Source organism: Aquila chrysaetos, chromosome 20 (assembly GCF_900496995.4).
Source record: "Aquila chrysaetos chrysaetos chromosome 20, bAquChr1.4, whole genome shotgun sequence".
In the NCBI taxonomy this organism is placed as follows: Eukaryota; Metazoa; Chordata; class Aves; order Accipitriformes; family Accipitridae; genus Aquila; species Aquila chrysaetos.
In genome coordinates this window covers 13,021,799-13,037,004 of record NC_044023.1, presented here as the reverse complement: position 1 = coordinate 13,037,004, position 15,206 = coordinate 13,021,799, and the positions used below count along the sequence as shown (strand labels likewise).

At 49.7% G+C, this 15,206-nt stretch overlaps 1 protein-coding gene across 2 annotated transcripts; it reads left to right on the top strand.

Moving 5' to 3' along the window:
* The first annotated feature begins 1,107 nt into the window (after window positions 1-1,107).
* On the top strand, window positions 1,108-15,206 carry KLF15 (Kruppel like factor 15). Of its 2 annotated transcripts, none has more exons than XM_029996143.2 (3): window positions 1,108-1,421; window positions 5,855-6,962; window positions 13,136-15,206. In XM_029996143.2, exons 2-3 carry the CDS (start codon window positions 5,920-5,922, stop codon window positions 13,302-13,304), a joined length of 1,212 nt encoding a protein of 403 aa, XP_029852003.1. In that variant the 5' UTR covers window positions 1,108-1,421; window positions 5,855-5,919; the 3' UTR covers window positions 13,305-15,206. The 2 variants fall into 2 exon arrangements, with proteins under 2 accessions (XP_029852003.1, XP_029852002.1); XM_029996142.2 differs by lacking the exon at window positions 1,108-1,421 and adding an exon at window positions 4,269-4,727.

Below are 15,206 nucleotides of genomic sequence, written 5' to 3'. Positions count from 1 at the left end.
CAGCTGCCGTGACTTGTCGAGGCTGAACGTCCTCTTGGGAAGAGACCGGTTTACGTTTGCCAAACTGTGAAACGTGTTACTGGCAATTCTGAAGCAATGCAGGCGGAGGAGATTTTTGCCGGTTTAAGGCATTGAGCTGGAGTTGAAGAGAAGATACTGCGGCTTGGCTCTGCCACAGATGTTTGGTTCAAGCCTCTGTGCCTCAGTTTCCCCGTAAAGTCACAAAACGAGGATAACGCTTCATTTTTCCTGCAGGACAGCGGGGCCCACAGTCCTGCAGCGGGAGAGTAGGGATGGTGCTCCATCCCACGCAGCCCTCGAAAAGGTGCACGGACCTGCTGTCCCACGACTACATTCCGGTACCCCAGACTGCACCTTCCCAAGGATGTGAAAAATTCGAAGAACCACCGGTTGAGCGGAAAAACTCACTGCTGCTGCCGCCGGCAGCCTGCGAGCTTCCTCGGCCGGGCTTCACCTCCGCAGGGGTTAAACACGGATCCTGCTCCGTGCCGAACGTTGGCTAACTAGAGCGCGCGTGTGTGTATACGCGTAAAAAAACCAGTATATGTATTCACGTGAAAAATCTAGAAATGGCTGTAATAACACTGGGGGGGACCCCCAAGCCCAGTGCTTTCTCGCACGCTGGAAATCACCCCCCCGCTCTCCAGCGGGCGGGAAAGGGGCAGGCGTGCGTGAGGGGGTGCGTGCCGCAGGGAAAGGGCCTGGCCCGTGCCCCCCCCCCAGCGACCCGCTCGCCGCCGGGAGCCCCTCGGCGCCCAGGGGCTCGCACGTTTAACTTCCAGGAGCCCCCGGCCTTCCGGGGGCTCGCCCGCCGGCCCCGGCGCTGCCGCAGGCCCCCGTGGGGTTCGCCCACGTCCCGACCCTGCCGGGTTCCCGCCCCGGGGGCCGGGCCGGGCGGTGCCGCGGCTCCCATTGAGGCCGGTCCCGGGCCGGCCCCCGCCGCGGCGGGGCCAATGGGGAGGACGGACGCGGTCGAGCCTCTCCCGGGCCTCCCCCGCCGCCGCCGGGCGCCCGTCATGTGAGGGGGATATAGTACTACGGGAGCGGGGCCGCGCTCCGCAGCCGCGCACCCGCCTCCCGGGGGAGCTGCGCCCGCTCTGCCGCCGCTCCGCGCTGCCCGGCTTCGCCGCCGGGGCTCCCGCTGGTTCTCGGGAAGGAGGGGGGGGGGTGTCTTCCGCGTGGTGGTGGTTTATTTTGCGTTTTTATTCCCTGTGGGTTGGCTTTTTACGTTTGGGCTTTTTGTTCTTATTTTTGTGCGATTGGGGCGGTTTTTTTTTTTTTTATTTTATTTTCCCTGTTGTTTGCGCGTTCTTCTGAGCGTTCTTGGCATTTCCCCCCCCCCCCCCCGTCCCCCCCCACACACACGCACCCCCCCGTCCCCGGCTTGCAGAGGAGTTCAGGTAAGGGTGTGCGCGGGGCGCGGAGGTTTGCGCGGGGGCGCGTCCCGGCAGCGGTGCCCCTGCCGCAGCACCGGGACCCGGGCGGGGGGGGGGGGGGGGGTTGTTTGTGCCGCCGCTGCGCGGTCGCGGGGCGGGGGGGGGGAAGGTTAAATCCCCCCCCCCCGAGCGGTGCAGCAGAGGGGTGCCGGGCTGCGGGCAGGGGTGGGGGGGCTGTTTTCAGGCTGGAGCTGTGTGTCGTGCCATGGTGTGACAGGCGGGGGGGGGGGGGGGGGGTGGGTTACTCCTGGTCATCGCGATCACGCCGCGGTGGGGGGGGGGGGGGGGGTATGTGAGCTCGGGCCCCCAAAGCCTGCTGAAAAGGGATGAAGGAAGCAAGAAGACAATCAAAATAAATAATAATTTAAAAAACCAAAACACCCCCCCCCCAAACCAAAAACCAAACAAGCAAAAGCTTTGCAGCCCTGGAAACCCCGGTGTGTTTGTGCTGGGGGGGGAATTGTGTCGTGTCCCCCCCCCCGGCCCGCTTTCCCTGCCCGGGCGGCTCATGCCGCGCGTTATTTCCGTCAGCCCGGGGGGTGCGGGAGGCGGGGGGGGGGGCGCCGCCAGCACCAGCTGCAGATAAAGTGCTTCCTCTTGTGGAAGCCAAAGTTTGGGGATGGAGGGGGGGGCTGTTTCCAGAAAATAAGGCTTTGGGAATGTTTCTGCAGCTTCCCGGAGGTGGTGGGCTTGGAAACAAAAAAACAAACGGGGAGACGCTAAACAGCCCCCCTCCTTCCCCCCCCGGGTCCGGGGAGTAGTGCAGCCACCTTGCAGAAGGGATGAGAGCAAATGGGTTTCCTTTTGGCTCCTTTTTTTTTATTATTATATTTTTTTTTAGGTGTTCTCCCCCCGCGCCCCCCCCCCCCCGCATTTCTAGGTTAATTTCTTGGAAATGCTGGGTCTGGTTCACTGCCTGGTTTATGGCTCTGTCTGTGGAGCAGGAGTCAGCCTGAACAGATTTAAAATCTTCTAGGGAACAAGAGAAAACCCTAAAGAGATTAGTCCTAAACTAGAAAAAGCTGTAGCAGTATATACATAGGAAATATCTGTCAGTGTATCTGAACCTATATACTGCTGTGTGATCAGTTGTGCTGGACTGACCGTCCAGAAATGACAGGCTGGGAAATATGTCCCCATGTTCCAGCAAGTTCCCAGGACTTAATGTTTTAATGTTACTCTGAGTCGGAATATGCCTTCTCTGTTTTTTGGGGTTTTTTTTCATTTTTTTTTTTTTTAAGCTGGTGATTAGATGGACAGGTTTTAAACAGAACAACATGTTTCTGGCAGAAAGGACATCATAACAATCCAGGGAACTCTTAAAAGTTGGAGTTGGTCATGCTGCCGTGTGCTATTGAACAGCTGCTGTATTTCACTCCAGAAGTGGCTGGTTTTCAGTGGCTCGGGCACTGAGGTCCCTCTATAAGTGCTTACATTTCTAATGTGTTTTCAAGGCTCCTAGAGATGAAAGTGCTTTATGTAAACAGCATCATTAGTTTTCATAGCTTGTGCAGCCGTGGCTTTTTTTTGGTTTTGTTTTTTAATCTTCTGGTTTTGGCTGTGTCTTCAGGCAAAGTAGGGATGAAAGCCTTTTGGTTGTTAGTCTGTCCTTTAGGATAAAATATGGCCTGGGCCCGATCCTGCATTCCAGGCATTCCCCAAAATCTTCTTGGCTGTTCTGCAAGTTTTGAGAGTGCACAGAAAGCAGATCTGGCCCATAATGTGCCTGGATCTATTTGCCTCTGACAGTCAGTCCCCTCTCTTCTTAAAATGACTCTCGTTACACCGAGTGACATTGCTCCTTGTCAAAAGAGATGGGGAAATAAGCGTGCTGGCTGTTTTCTGCTGAGGTACGTTTCTCACAGCAGCTGCTAGGGGTTTGTTGGGTTTTTTCCCCCCCTCCTTTAAGCTCTTATTCAAGTTAGGATTTAGTTCTATTCCCAGTGAAATATATGGATATTGTGATATGTGGCTTCCTAGTTCTCGCAGGCATTTAAAGAAAACTTGAACTTTTTTTTTTTTTTTTTTTTTTTTTTTTTTTTTTTTTTTTTGAAAAAAAAGAACTTCACCAGCCACTTTTGGTCTTTCCCCGCATGTGGAGCACGCCAGTTTTTCTTAGAAAAAAAAACCATGTTGCAGTCCAGATTTCACTCACAGCACCGTTCTTCAGAAGTTCAAGCTGGAACAATGCAGACATGGGAGGGAGGATCAGAAACCATCTGGGGGCAAGTCCTTCTTTCTGCCCCACATATCACAAGGCAGTCACTGGGTTTTGGTGCAAGATAGAAACAAGCTATTTGGGTGAATTCTTACTGGAAGCCAATACAAACTTCTCAGAAGCAGATTGTGTTTTCTGTTTCAAAACGGGGAATAGCTCAGCTCTGGGACTTCTGCTAGAGGAACTTTCCATCAATGCAGAGATTTAAAAAAAAAAAAAAAAAAAAAGTCCTGTGTGTTAGAAATAGTTCAGCTCTTCTGCCTCTTCGCTTTTACTATAAGAAATGATTATAGGCTAAGGTCACAAAACAGAGCCACTAACCTCTGTTTGAACTTCCTCGTGTTCGGCACATGTGGGTATTTCATTATCGGTTCGGAGGCATAGCTGACTGACAGGCAGTGCATACCAGGAAAATGTGCAATCTTACTTTTAAGTCTTTCTTTCAACCTCCCCTACTTCCTCCATGTGCGTATGGAGGAGGAAGCTGTATCTTTAAGAAATACATTTTTTTTCCCCATTTCCTGTGAAATATTAATAGCTGCTGCCAATGGGATGGAGCTTTTTAAGGGTGTTGTGTAAAATATCTCACTCTGCATTCACTGCAGCACTGAGCACATAGACGCCTTTTTATTTTTCTCCAGAGAAGGCAAAGACAGGGCAAATTTTGGAGATTGGGCAGCAAGGATGCTCTGCAATAGCAGTAACAACCGTTCCGTTCCCTGCACAAAACTGGGAGCTATTGACTATTCATGGCAAAGCGTCCGAAGCGCAGCAGCAGAGCCTGTGGAAAATGACAGCGTGTAACAAGATTGACTGGCATTTCCTTCGCGCTGGGTCACATGCCTCCTAATTCACACACACACAAAACCTCATAGGCTGATCAAATGACTTCTATCTCTGCAGTCCACATACCTTCCACAGAAAGAGTTGTTTTATTATGCACATACACAGCTCTGTTTTCAATCAGTCACCTTGAGCGAATGACTGAGGGCCAGTGTTTGCTCCGTCCGGAGGTCTCTGCGTTTGCTCTCTCAGAGGCATAGTCTCCATCCGTAAGCAATTTATTTTTTTTTCCTCTGGGGAGGGAAAAAAAAGGAAACCAAATACATAGATGCCCCTCCTGCCTTCCCCTCCCCAGAAACCTTTCTAGGAAGTTTGCTTGGCTTAACTGGCAAGGCGCAGGCCGGTCACCGCTGTCGGTGAGCATTGCGGTGGGCTGCGCTAGGAAGGATGGATTTTGCCCTCGTGCCTCTGTGGGGTTGCAGCGGGACTATGGCTCATGTGAGTAGGAGCTTGCGGGATGCTGCCCACTCGCTGCCTTAACACCGGGGGGGAGACTGGGAGCGCAGCTGCCCGCCATGGGTCACGGCGGATTGAGATGCCGGGGGTCTGTACGAGCCCTCCCAGTTTAGCAACTGGCATGAGGTTCAGATCACCTCGACCTCCCGGAGAGAGAGGAGTATGGAGTGATGAGGTGAAACCAGCCACCAGCTGGCTTGCCAGGACATGGTAATTAGCTCAATGCAGTGCCAGCCTTATTAAGGGCAGTGCAGGTGATGATGACGTTGGCACACTGATTCATTACATCTGGAGGGGAAAATCCGCCTAGTAAATGCTGAAGCACAGTAAATATTTTTGGCTCCTGACAGATTGATCCTTGCATTATGCTGATTAGCCTATATTTGTGGAACGGAGGAAGTTAAAAATAAGGTTGGTGGAAAGCTACAAGATAAGGAAAGGATTTGCATTTTATGGCCACCAGCAATAAACTTCTTTTTTTATTTGTTTTTCGGGATGGTAAAAATTTCAACACTTTATTTTTTCTCCCCATTCCCTTCTTTGGCTCTAGGTTTCACTGTTAGGTGAAAGCCCATAATTTATTTTCTCTTGCCAGTAATATTCTGGAAGGGAGCTGTAAATCTAGAGCGCGCACAGTTGGGAAATGATTTCTGAAAGAATTCTTTTGCAAATACGTGGTGCAATCCTGCAAAATGCTTTGGCCCTGACAGACCTTAGGGGGTGGTACAGACATATCAAAGCGTGTAGCAGCATGTGTACTCAGTGAGAGTGGATGCTTTGGACTTTCCTGTGAGCGAGAGGGCTTTACGAGCTTTAAGTTCATGGAGATAAATGATTAAACCAACTTCTGACTGTTGCTGTTTTGTTTTCCTACACTCAGGCTCTCACCTGAACTTTCACCGCCTGGTATATGCTGTTGGGATATCCATAAGAGATCGCCCAGGAATGGTGGATCACTTGCTGCCTACTGATGAATCCTTTTCATCTACAAGATCTTCTCTTGGATACTTTGGGGACATGACAGCAGGGGTGAGGTCCTACCAAATGCTGCCCTCTCCCCTGTCGGAAGATGACAGCGACTCGTCCAGCTTTTGTTCTTGTTCCAGCCCTGACTCCCAGGTTCTCAGCTCCAGCTATGGAAGCACGTCCAGTGCGGAAAGTCAGGACAGTATCTTAGACTACTTATTGTCCCAGGCATCTTTGGGGAACACTGCTGCGTCATGGTGGGACAAAAGGAGACTTCAGCCAATAGTGAAAGAGGAGTACTTTAGGTTGCCTGAATTTGCCGTGGATATGGAAGACTCAGGACCATTTCAGCCCACGCTTGAGGAAATTGAGGAATTTCTGGAGGAGAACATGGAGTTGGAGCTCAAAGAAAGACCTAAAAGCGAGACCAAGGACTTGAGAGCTTGCAGCCAAGTTTCTGTTGCTTCGCTACAGCAAAAAGACCATATGTTACCCAGCGCTAGTTTAAAAGAGAGTAAAAATGAACAGTTGAGCAGCTCAGCAGAAGGTGGCCAAGCTTCAAATGGAGGAATGTCCCTGGAGAATGGGATACCGGTTATGCTCCAAATTCAGCCTGTACAGATCAAACAGGAGTCCAACACGAGCCCCAGTTCCCAAGGACCTGCACAAGAGAACATTAAAATTGCACAGCTCCTCGTCAACATCCAAGGACAGACATTTGCCCTTGTGCCTCAGATAGTTCAGTCGTCCAATTTGAACTTGTCCTCTAAATTTGTCCGCATTGCTCCCGTCCCCATCGCTGCCAAGCCAATTGGGCCAGGAGGCATGATCCAGGGTCAGACAGGAATCATCATGGGTCAGAAATTTCAAAAGAACCCTGCAGCAGAACTCATTAAAATGCACAAATGTTCTTTTCCTGGTTGTACCAAGATGTACACGAAAAGCAGCCATTTGAAAGCCCACCTGAGGAGGCATACGGGAGAAAAGCCTTTTGCATGCACGTGGCCGGGTTGTGGATGGAGGTTAGTATTGGGGTGCAGCACTGTCCAATCCCCCTTCCCCTTTTTGCTCACTTGACCTAGCTTGCCAAGCAGGTAGGTTTGCACTCTGATTTATAAACTGTTTCTGTTCCCGAAACTTGTTTGGTTGGTTTGAGAATTAAGACTTTTCTTCCTGTTAGGTAATCCAGGGGCTTTGATAATTAAATAGCACAGCATCACCTGCTGGCACCAGCTGTTTAAGTGTCTTAAAAAAAAAAAAAATAAAAGTTGTCTGTTGTTATTTGTATTTCATTCCAAGAGGGTCAGATTAAGCTTGTTACTGCAGGCAATACATCGGTCTGGTTGCAACACACCAGCTGCAGCAGATGCTTGGCTGGTACCAGCTGAGGGCTGTGAGTGAACTGGATGGTTTAGGGCAGAATCACTGTGTGTGGCTGCATGTGGCTCCAACTGCAGGGGGCTAAACATGATCACTGAAGGGCTGTGATAAGCGAGTGTGGTTAAGAGCAGCAGTATGCTGTGCAGTTTCATAGAAAATGCACTCCATCCCACTCCTTCTGGAAATGCTGGCAGTGACGCTCCGGCATGCTCTGGGTTTTATTCTCTGCGTTGATTCAGAAAAATGTGTGGGTGCCACTCAGAGTTGCAAAAGGCTGTCAGATGTAACAACATAACCAGAAGGCTGAGGTGGAGTTAAGCATTGCTTGAATGAAAGATTGCAGGTTTGACTGAACAAAACATTTTGCAGAGGATCTCTCTCACGGTTTTTTTTTTTTAGTTGTTTGGTTTTTTTAATACTAGTTGAAAAATTAAAACTTTGTTTAAAAAAATCAACTTCTTCTTTTAAGGAAACTTTGACGGAAGCCTTCCTCCCTCTTTCCAATTAGCTGTATTACTAGCCTGCCTGCTGGCAGGTGTTAATATACAGCACCACAAATTATGATGGGAGAAACCAAAGTCTTCACTCCCTTGTATTAAATTAAACTGTATTTCTTTCAAAGGATATCTTGCAGAGCTTCAGCGAGCAATGTCTAATGAGGAAATGGGTTGTGATCATGGGGAACAGATGAGGTAAAAAGTAACAGGAGAGGGTTGTGTAAAAATGCAAGTATGTGAGACATGCAGCAGTTAGAGATGGCTGGATTGGCTTGAGGGAAAAGGTCAGAATGGGGCTGAATCCTCTGCTCCCCAACTGGACCAGTTTGAAGCTTGCCTCTCGGAAGGACTGAGGAGATCAATGTAACTAATTTCTTTGGTGATTTTCTTTCTGGTTTCAGTTTATGGTGGCTCTACAAACTGGTGGTGATTTTCTTCCCTTTTGTCCTGGTGGCACTTTTCATGAGCTGGGCTCAGTGGCTTGCTGCTCAGGATGCACTGAAATTAAAGCCGTGTTATTTAGCTGATCGGTCCCATAAGCCGCAGGCTGGTTTGCTCCTGACCTGCAGGAGAGGCACTCGCTCCTTTTTGTTTGGTTGCCAGAGTACGTGCGCACAGGCAGCAGATGTGCCTGTTGCCTGTGAACGTGGCTGTGGGTGTCATGTTGGCTTTCCTTGCGCTGGGATGTGAGCAAAACTCATTTTTGTGACAAATGCTTGTGGCACGTGAGGGTTTGTCTGATCCATGCTGAGATTTATACCAACGCTCCCAGTGACTTTTGTGGCTCAAGATCAGGAGCCTGAAGTGTTGCCTGTGGGTGACCTTCTCCAGCTCTGGCTTATTACGGAGCTGGTGTTTCCCGCGCTGCAAAACCAAGGGAAACATTTAGGAAAAATATTGAGTGGTAAGGGATGGACATTGAATTTACACCGGGGTGCCTGCCTTCTCCCAGAGTTGCAGTGAACGGTGTGGATCAAAAGCAGGATGCAGGTGTAAGGTGGGCCAAGAGAAGTGCAGGTCCCACAACCAGGAGCACCCTGAACTTTCACTCTCAGCCAGCCACAACTTTTTAAAGATGAGGAACCCAACAGGGATGAGAAATTAATCACCTTAGCTACGAGGAACACGTGTCTTGTCCACAAAGAGCTTCTGGAAGCGCTTTTCAAACTCTCTGTTGCTGTTTGTCTTGTTGCATTTCACAGCCCAGGCTGGTTCCCCAATCCCCAACACCCCCAAACTTTGGAAGGGCTCTGCTCTGGGGGGGAGGCTTATAGCCAGCAGGAGAGGCAGTGCTTGGGGAGCTGCTTCCTGCGCTCACAGCAATCCTTAGCACTGGCCTGAGATTCCTGCACATCCCCTATGCACTGCTCCCACATCAATGACCATACCCAATTGAGCACTGAATTACTCAGTCTCCTTTCATCAATAAAGCATGTTTACCTTTTCCAGTGAGAGCTGTGATCTCACGTGACTTAAGTCAAATGCATCTGGACTCTCTGTTTGCTCCGAGTTTTATATGATCTCAAATGAATTTAAGCACTAAAACATTGCTGGGGTCTGTTTTCCCCCTCCTTTTGCTGCGTTCTTGAGCTTGCATGTTTATTTTTTCACCGAAGACGCTTAAGATCTGACCTCACTGAAGATAGTAATTTCACAAACAAAACAAAGTGTTGCCTAGCACAAAGTGGCTGAGCTGTGGGGCATTAAAGCTTCCCCAGCTTTCTGGGCAGCCCTGCTATGGTGAAGTTGCATGCTTTAAATGCACCTAGGTAGGGGTGTGCACACAGCAAACCCTTTTGCTAAGCCCTAGGACAGCTGGAGAGCCCCGAGCACCTCCCTAGAGGAGACTGAACCCTGCTTGCTTGCACCCTTCCTTGGCACGGGGCAAGGGCTGTTTTCGGCAGGCTGCAGAGAGGTGTTCATAAGTGGCCGGTGACCCGTTGCGTTCGATACCCCGCTGTACCGGTCAGCGCGCTGATCCGTGTCATGCCAGCTTATGCCTTTGGCGCACGGCAGCCTCTGGTTAGCGCTGCTCCTGAGACAGCCCCGACCAAAAAGCGGAGCTGCGGCGTGGGCCTGTCCCCAGCAGCCGTGTTGTGGCATGGAGCAAGAGAAGCTCTTGCTTTCCCTCCCTTGGCGCAGCAGCGTACGAAGCTGCAGTTGTAAGGCCCGGGGGATTAGGCAATCGCGTTTAAGTGCCCTGCCGCGTCGTTGGGCTGGAGGCGCTTCCCCGCAGCCAGCTCTGCGGGTGACGCCGCGCAATGCAAGCTCTGCCCGGTTTGGTAGGAAGAATTTAAAGGCTCGTAATGCGCGTGGCCGGGAGCGTGTATGGGACCAGGTGAGCGTGGGGAGGACCACGCGTGGGACAGGTCAGGGCAGGCGTCTCACGGTGGCCTTTTTTGCTGGTGCTGTGCAAAGGGGTTTGCAGGTGCGCAGGAGGAGCGCTGGTTTACTGTAGCCGTGTTTGGGGATGGGCAGGATGAATCCAGAGCCTCTCCTCCATTGCGGAGGAGAGGTACAGCCTGGGTCAGTCTCAATGGCTGGTGGCCGTGGTAGGGACCATGGAGTACTAGGCTGAAGCTGTTGACCTTCCTTGCCCTGTGAGCCACGTAGCGATGTCCTCATTTGGCCGGGAGACACGGGACATCCTACAGATCAGGGAGCTCTAGGATTTGCCTCCAAGGGAGATGCAGTTACAAGTCCTTTGGGGTCCCACCAGACAGAATGATGAAGGAGACTCTTCTAGTTGCTGTGGGATTGCCCAGATCCCTCCACCTTTCTGTTGAAGGAGGAATCCTTCTGGAAATGGCAGTGACTTTGGATAGTGAGGTGTTCCTTGGGGGTACCTTGTTTTTGTTTGAATTTGGCATTCCACTGGGGATTATTTGCAGTTTTCTTGGGGTGATCTCAGTGCCAGAACGTGCTGCAAATATCGGTTCACTGCAGAGCCAGGCCACCAGATCCTCCCGGATTCCTTGTCCCAGCCTTTGCGTTGTTTTTTTGTAAACACACTGACAGCTCGAGGTTTATTTCTGTGGGCCCTGTAAGCTGATCTTTCCGTGACTGCTGGGGAACAGTATTGCAACATTCCTGCCTCTTCAGCTAAGGACATCGTTATGAGGCAGAGTGTATTTTTATCAGATGAACTCATCCGAGCTCCCAGGGTATGAGTAGAGCTGCTCATTCCTGATATGCACCTCTTTCTCCCCCACCATCCATGCACTCCCTATCGAAATGCACTTGCGGAGCTCTTGTGCAGGATTAGCTGTGTGCTACTGCACTTCTGGTGCAGATGGTGACCTTAATGGCCAAGGTCATGGGACAAGGCAACCTGGCCACATCTCGTTTTACTCCTTCTCTGAGTGGCAAGCCTGTATGTAAGAGCATGGCTCTTTGCAAATGCGCTTTTCCCTCTCTGCTACCTCTTTTCCCTGGACGTGGTTGCCACCGCTGGCAACAGGTCCATTCCTTGTCCAGCGTTGAGGCCCACTGAGGCAGTCTGCACAGGCAACATCCCGCCCTCTCCAGAAAGATGCTTAGTCCCACTCATCTGTAGAGCATCCTTCCAGGGATGTGGCACTGGGACTAGCTTACTGCTAAGGACTCGGGAGAAATCCCTGGCCCTGCTGCTCCCAGGTCCAGACTGTGGTTTTGGAAGGAGCAGGGTTGCTGGAGAAAGCAAAAGTGCAGGTACTAGGGCCAAAGAGAAACCCCTGTTGTAGCCTTTATGGAGAAGACGCGTCCCAGGTGAGGAACAGATTGATGGCTCCATTAGGGCATCTGCCTATTGCTCTTAATGGTGAATTTGAGTCTTTCACCGCGGGGATACCAAAGCAAGGACAAGGCAGAAAAGCAAGAGAACGCGTGAAGGAACCGCCCCTGGGAGAGACGCGTCCACTCCATATCTTAGCTATGGCGAGTATCTGCACCGGCATCTGCTTTGCGCTGGCTGCAGAACGCTCAGTGGGTAGCATCACCAGACTGAAGAGCTGCAGGAACTGAGGAAACCATTCCCAGCTTTCCCAGTGCCTAGACCCTGTTCCTCAACTGGTGGCGGGAGATCAGAGCTAATTAAAACCTTTATGTGGAAAATTATTTTTCTTCCGTGAAGGACTTTTTCATAGGAGCCCAGCGGTCCTGTTTTCCCCCTTTCATAAAAATAGCGTATTCACTCTGTTGGTGATGTGATATTTTGCTCCAGAAGGGCACATTTTTCTACATGTTTTTTCCCCGATTTATTCAGCTAGCGCCCATGACTTCATTTATTTATTGTAAATAAACAGCTGATACCATTTCTTGCAAGCTCTCTTTCTGTGCCGCTCTTTGTTACTGCTCTGGCAATAAAACACTTAATTGCCCTTTGTCAGGCAGCAAATTTTTTGTACCCATCTGGACAGGGCTGTTTTAGTGTGACATTATTAATTAACCCTGTGGCTCCCAGTCAGGTCCAAGCTGGAAATAGAGCCAGCCCCGCTGTTAAGACCAAAGGATTAGCTGATTTGAGTTCAATAAAGCCTGGGGGATTCACAGTGGCTGTTTGGGGATTTTTCTGTGGAGATGGAAGGTGGGAAATATCTAAAATTGAAATCACTCTGGGAGACAATTTTGGTAATTAAAGGCTTAATCTTGATTTCAATTTACCCATGAAGTAACTATGCTAATGGCCATTGGGGCCCACCTGCATTTCAGCTGTTACCATGTTGAGCATCTCTGGTACTGAGATGCTAATGAGTCTTTATTTAGCCTGCAGGAGCATGTACAAAAGCCAATTTTTCAGCTGGATTTGGTAAGCCAAGTAGTTTCTGGGTAGCTATGTCTGGCTGTTACCTGGGGTCCATCTCAAACTAGGCGCAGTTACTGGATGTCCGTTGTGCTCGTGTCAGTGGGAGGTTGGAGCAGACCTCACCTGCGGGACGTTGGTTGTTATCTCTGCTTGAGAATGGTCCGTGCTTGGATTTGCAGGAGAGAGGTTGTGGGACAGGCTTTGAAGGGGACTGGCAGAGGGATCAAGAGCTGTTTTAGTTGAGTTGTACCCATGTTATTGGGTTTAGGGCCAGGCTCGTACAAATGTTGCCTCCATGCATTGCTCTGAGTCCGGAGTTGACGTGGGATGAGGTTGATTACTGTGTGTTTCCATCACTGCTGCTGACTGCCGGTTGGGACCAGACCGGCCCTGTTGTGTGTCCCTTTCAGTTTGCACATTTGGGCTTTGCCACCAGTGGAGTCTCCCAGTTGTCTGAGGGGACGTTTTTTTCCACTGTGAGAGACTTAGCAACGTAAAAACCCATTTATCTGAAAAGGCTTCCCTTCTCTTGCAGGTTCTCCAGGTCAGATGAGCTGTCCCGGCACAGGCGCTCCCACTCAGGGGTGAAACCCTATCAGTGTCCTGTCTGCGAGAAGAAGTTTGCTCGAAGTGACCACTTGTCCAAACATGTCAAGGTGCATCGGTTCCCACGAAGCAACCGCTCCGTCCGCTCCGTGAACTGATTGGTCCCACTTTCCCCTTCCCGCCCAGCCATCCTACAACAGCCGATGACAGCACTTTGCTCACTATATTTCTAGTGATAATTTATTTGTCTCCACAGAACAGTCAATGCTGTTACCTGATACCACCATGTCTGAGTATCCCATGTCCTTTAAAGATGATTTGAGAATGAAGTTCTTTTTGGGTCAAGGGAGGGGGATGCTTCTTCCTTTTTTTTTTTTTTTTTTTTTTTTTTTTTTTTAAGTATGTTATTTTCCTTTCCTTCTATCTTTCCCTCCTTTGCTGCTGCTGCTTTTGGAAATTACAGTGTTTTATTTTTAGCTGTTTTCTGCTGCACAGGAAAATGTAAGAGTTGCTTGCTGCTAGTTAATTATAGCCCTGGCATTCCTGAGGGCTTTGCTCATGTACAGGCCATTCATTGTGAGTTTTTATTAAGCTGCTCTATTTGTCCAGTTTGGAAACAGCAAATTCCTTTTGAAATGAAAACAACTCCTTTGTTTTTGGGTCGCCTGAGCCAAGGGTTTGTAGGGGTGGCCATAGGAGGAGGAACAGTGGGAGTCAGGGACAGGGGGAGGCAAGGCATGGAGAGCGCTGGAATGCGCCTCCGCACCTCTGATTTCTCCGGCTCACATTTACCTTTTCCTTGGCTAGGGCTATATATAAATATTTATGTATATATATTCATACATACATATAAATATATATTTAAGCAAAGGCGTACCCCAAGCAAACCCGGAAGCTCGGGCTGGATGAAGTGGCTTGGAGTGGAGCCTTTTGGTGCGGCTGAGCGCGTACTTCTGTGCATGCTTCTCCTGTCCTGTGCTGCCGTGGGGGTGAAAGGGTGCCCACGCGTCGAAGGAAACGCTGCTTTCCTTTGACTCTGGTTTGCAGCATCCACCGTCGGTAGCAGAAGAGCTGTTGTCCGGCACGTAAAGCAGCAGGAAGCCGTTTGTGAGAACGGCCGAGCTCTGTTCCTGTCTCTGCTCCTGTCCTCTTGTGTGATCTTGGGGGAGAAACCCGAGCGCCAGCCCAGGAGATGCCCGGTGGTCCTGGTGAGCGCCGGGCATCCCGAGCATCCACTGCGAGTCAACGCCTCGCTGGTTGGAGCCGAGTCTCCTCCGTTCGTCCACCGGCCGGCAGCGTCTTGTGGGTTGTAGCTGTACCCAGGGGAGGGTGGGAGGCGTCGTGGCCTGGTGGGACAGCACTGTGAGATCTTCTGTCCAAGGGTGATCTTCAGTGCTGATCCTCTCCTTACTGACAGCTGTGTCAGAGCTCCGTGCAGCTGGGGTGGGCGAATGGGTGAGAACAGTAGCCAAAAGAAACAAATTTGTGTGGTAGCTGGCTAAGAAGGGAATTTAAACAAATAATCAGATGGTCGCAGGCAAGTGATTTTGTTTGTGTTTCTTCTCGTTTTGTTTTTCCTTTTGAACTCTGGCAATTGTAAGAAGCTTTAGAAGAAAATAGAATTCAGTAATTAGGAACGATTTTATAATGGATGTTGCATTTCCTTTCCATTCGCAGACGGCATCTGTTTGTCTTTTTGTTGGCAAAATGGGAAATGGGAAACTGCGATTCTAGCGCTAGGCAGAGCAGGAGCCCACGCTGTGCAAGAACAACAGGTCTAGATAAAGCGAATGCATTCCTTTTGTCCTCTAGAAATTAATATAAATGAACTATCATCTGTTGACTGGTTTATATCACATCCTATGAATGTATGTAAATAAAACTGTACATAGATGCATATCTATATAAAATATCTTTTAATAACGTATCAAAATTTGTGTAAATTGGAAACAAAAATACCTATAAAGCCAGTGTACATAAGTTACAATTCTGTATATTTTCTTTTGTTCTTCATAAAAATATATTTACTTTGACAATAAAATGAAAATGAAAATTTTAAA

Excerpts from the sequence above, each read along its gene's own strand:
- KLF15 (XM_029996143.2), top strand. The coding sequence starts at position 5,920 with ATGGTGGATCACTTGCTGCCTACTGATGAATCCTTTTCATCTACAAGA. Across the intron at positions 6,963-13,135 it reads TGGCCGGGTTGTGGATGGAG|GTTCTCCAGGTCAGATGAGC; the intron begins GTTAGTATTGGG and ends CTTCTCTTGCAG.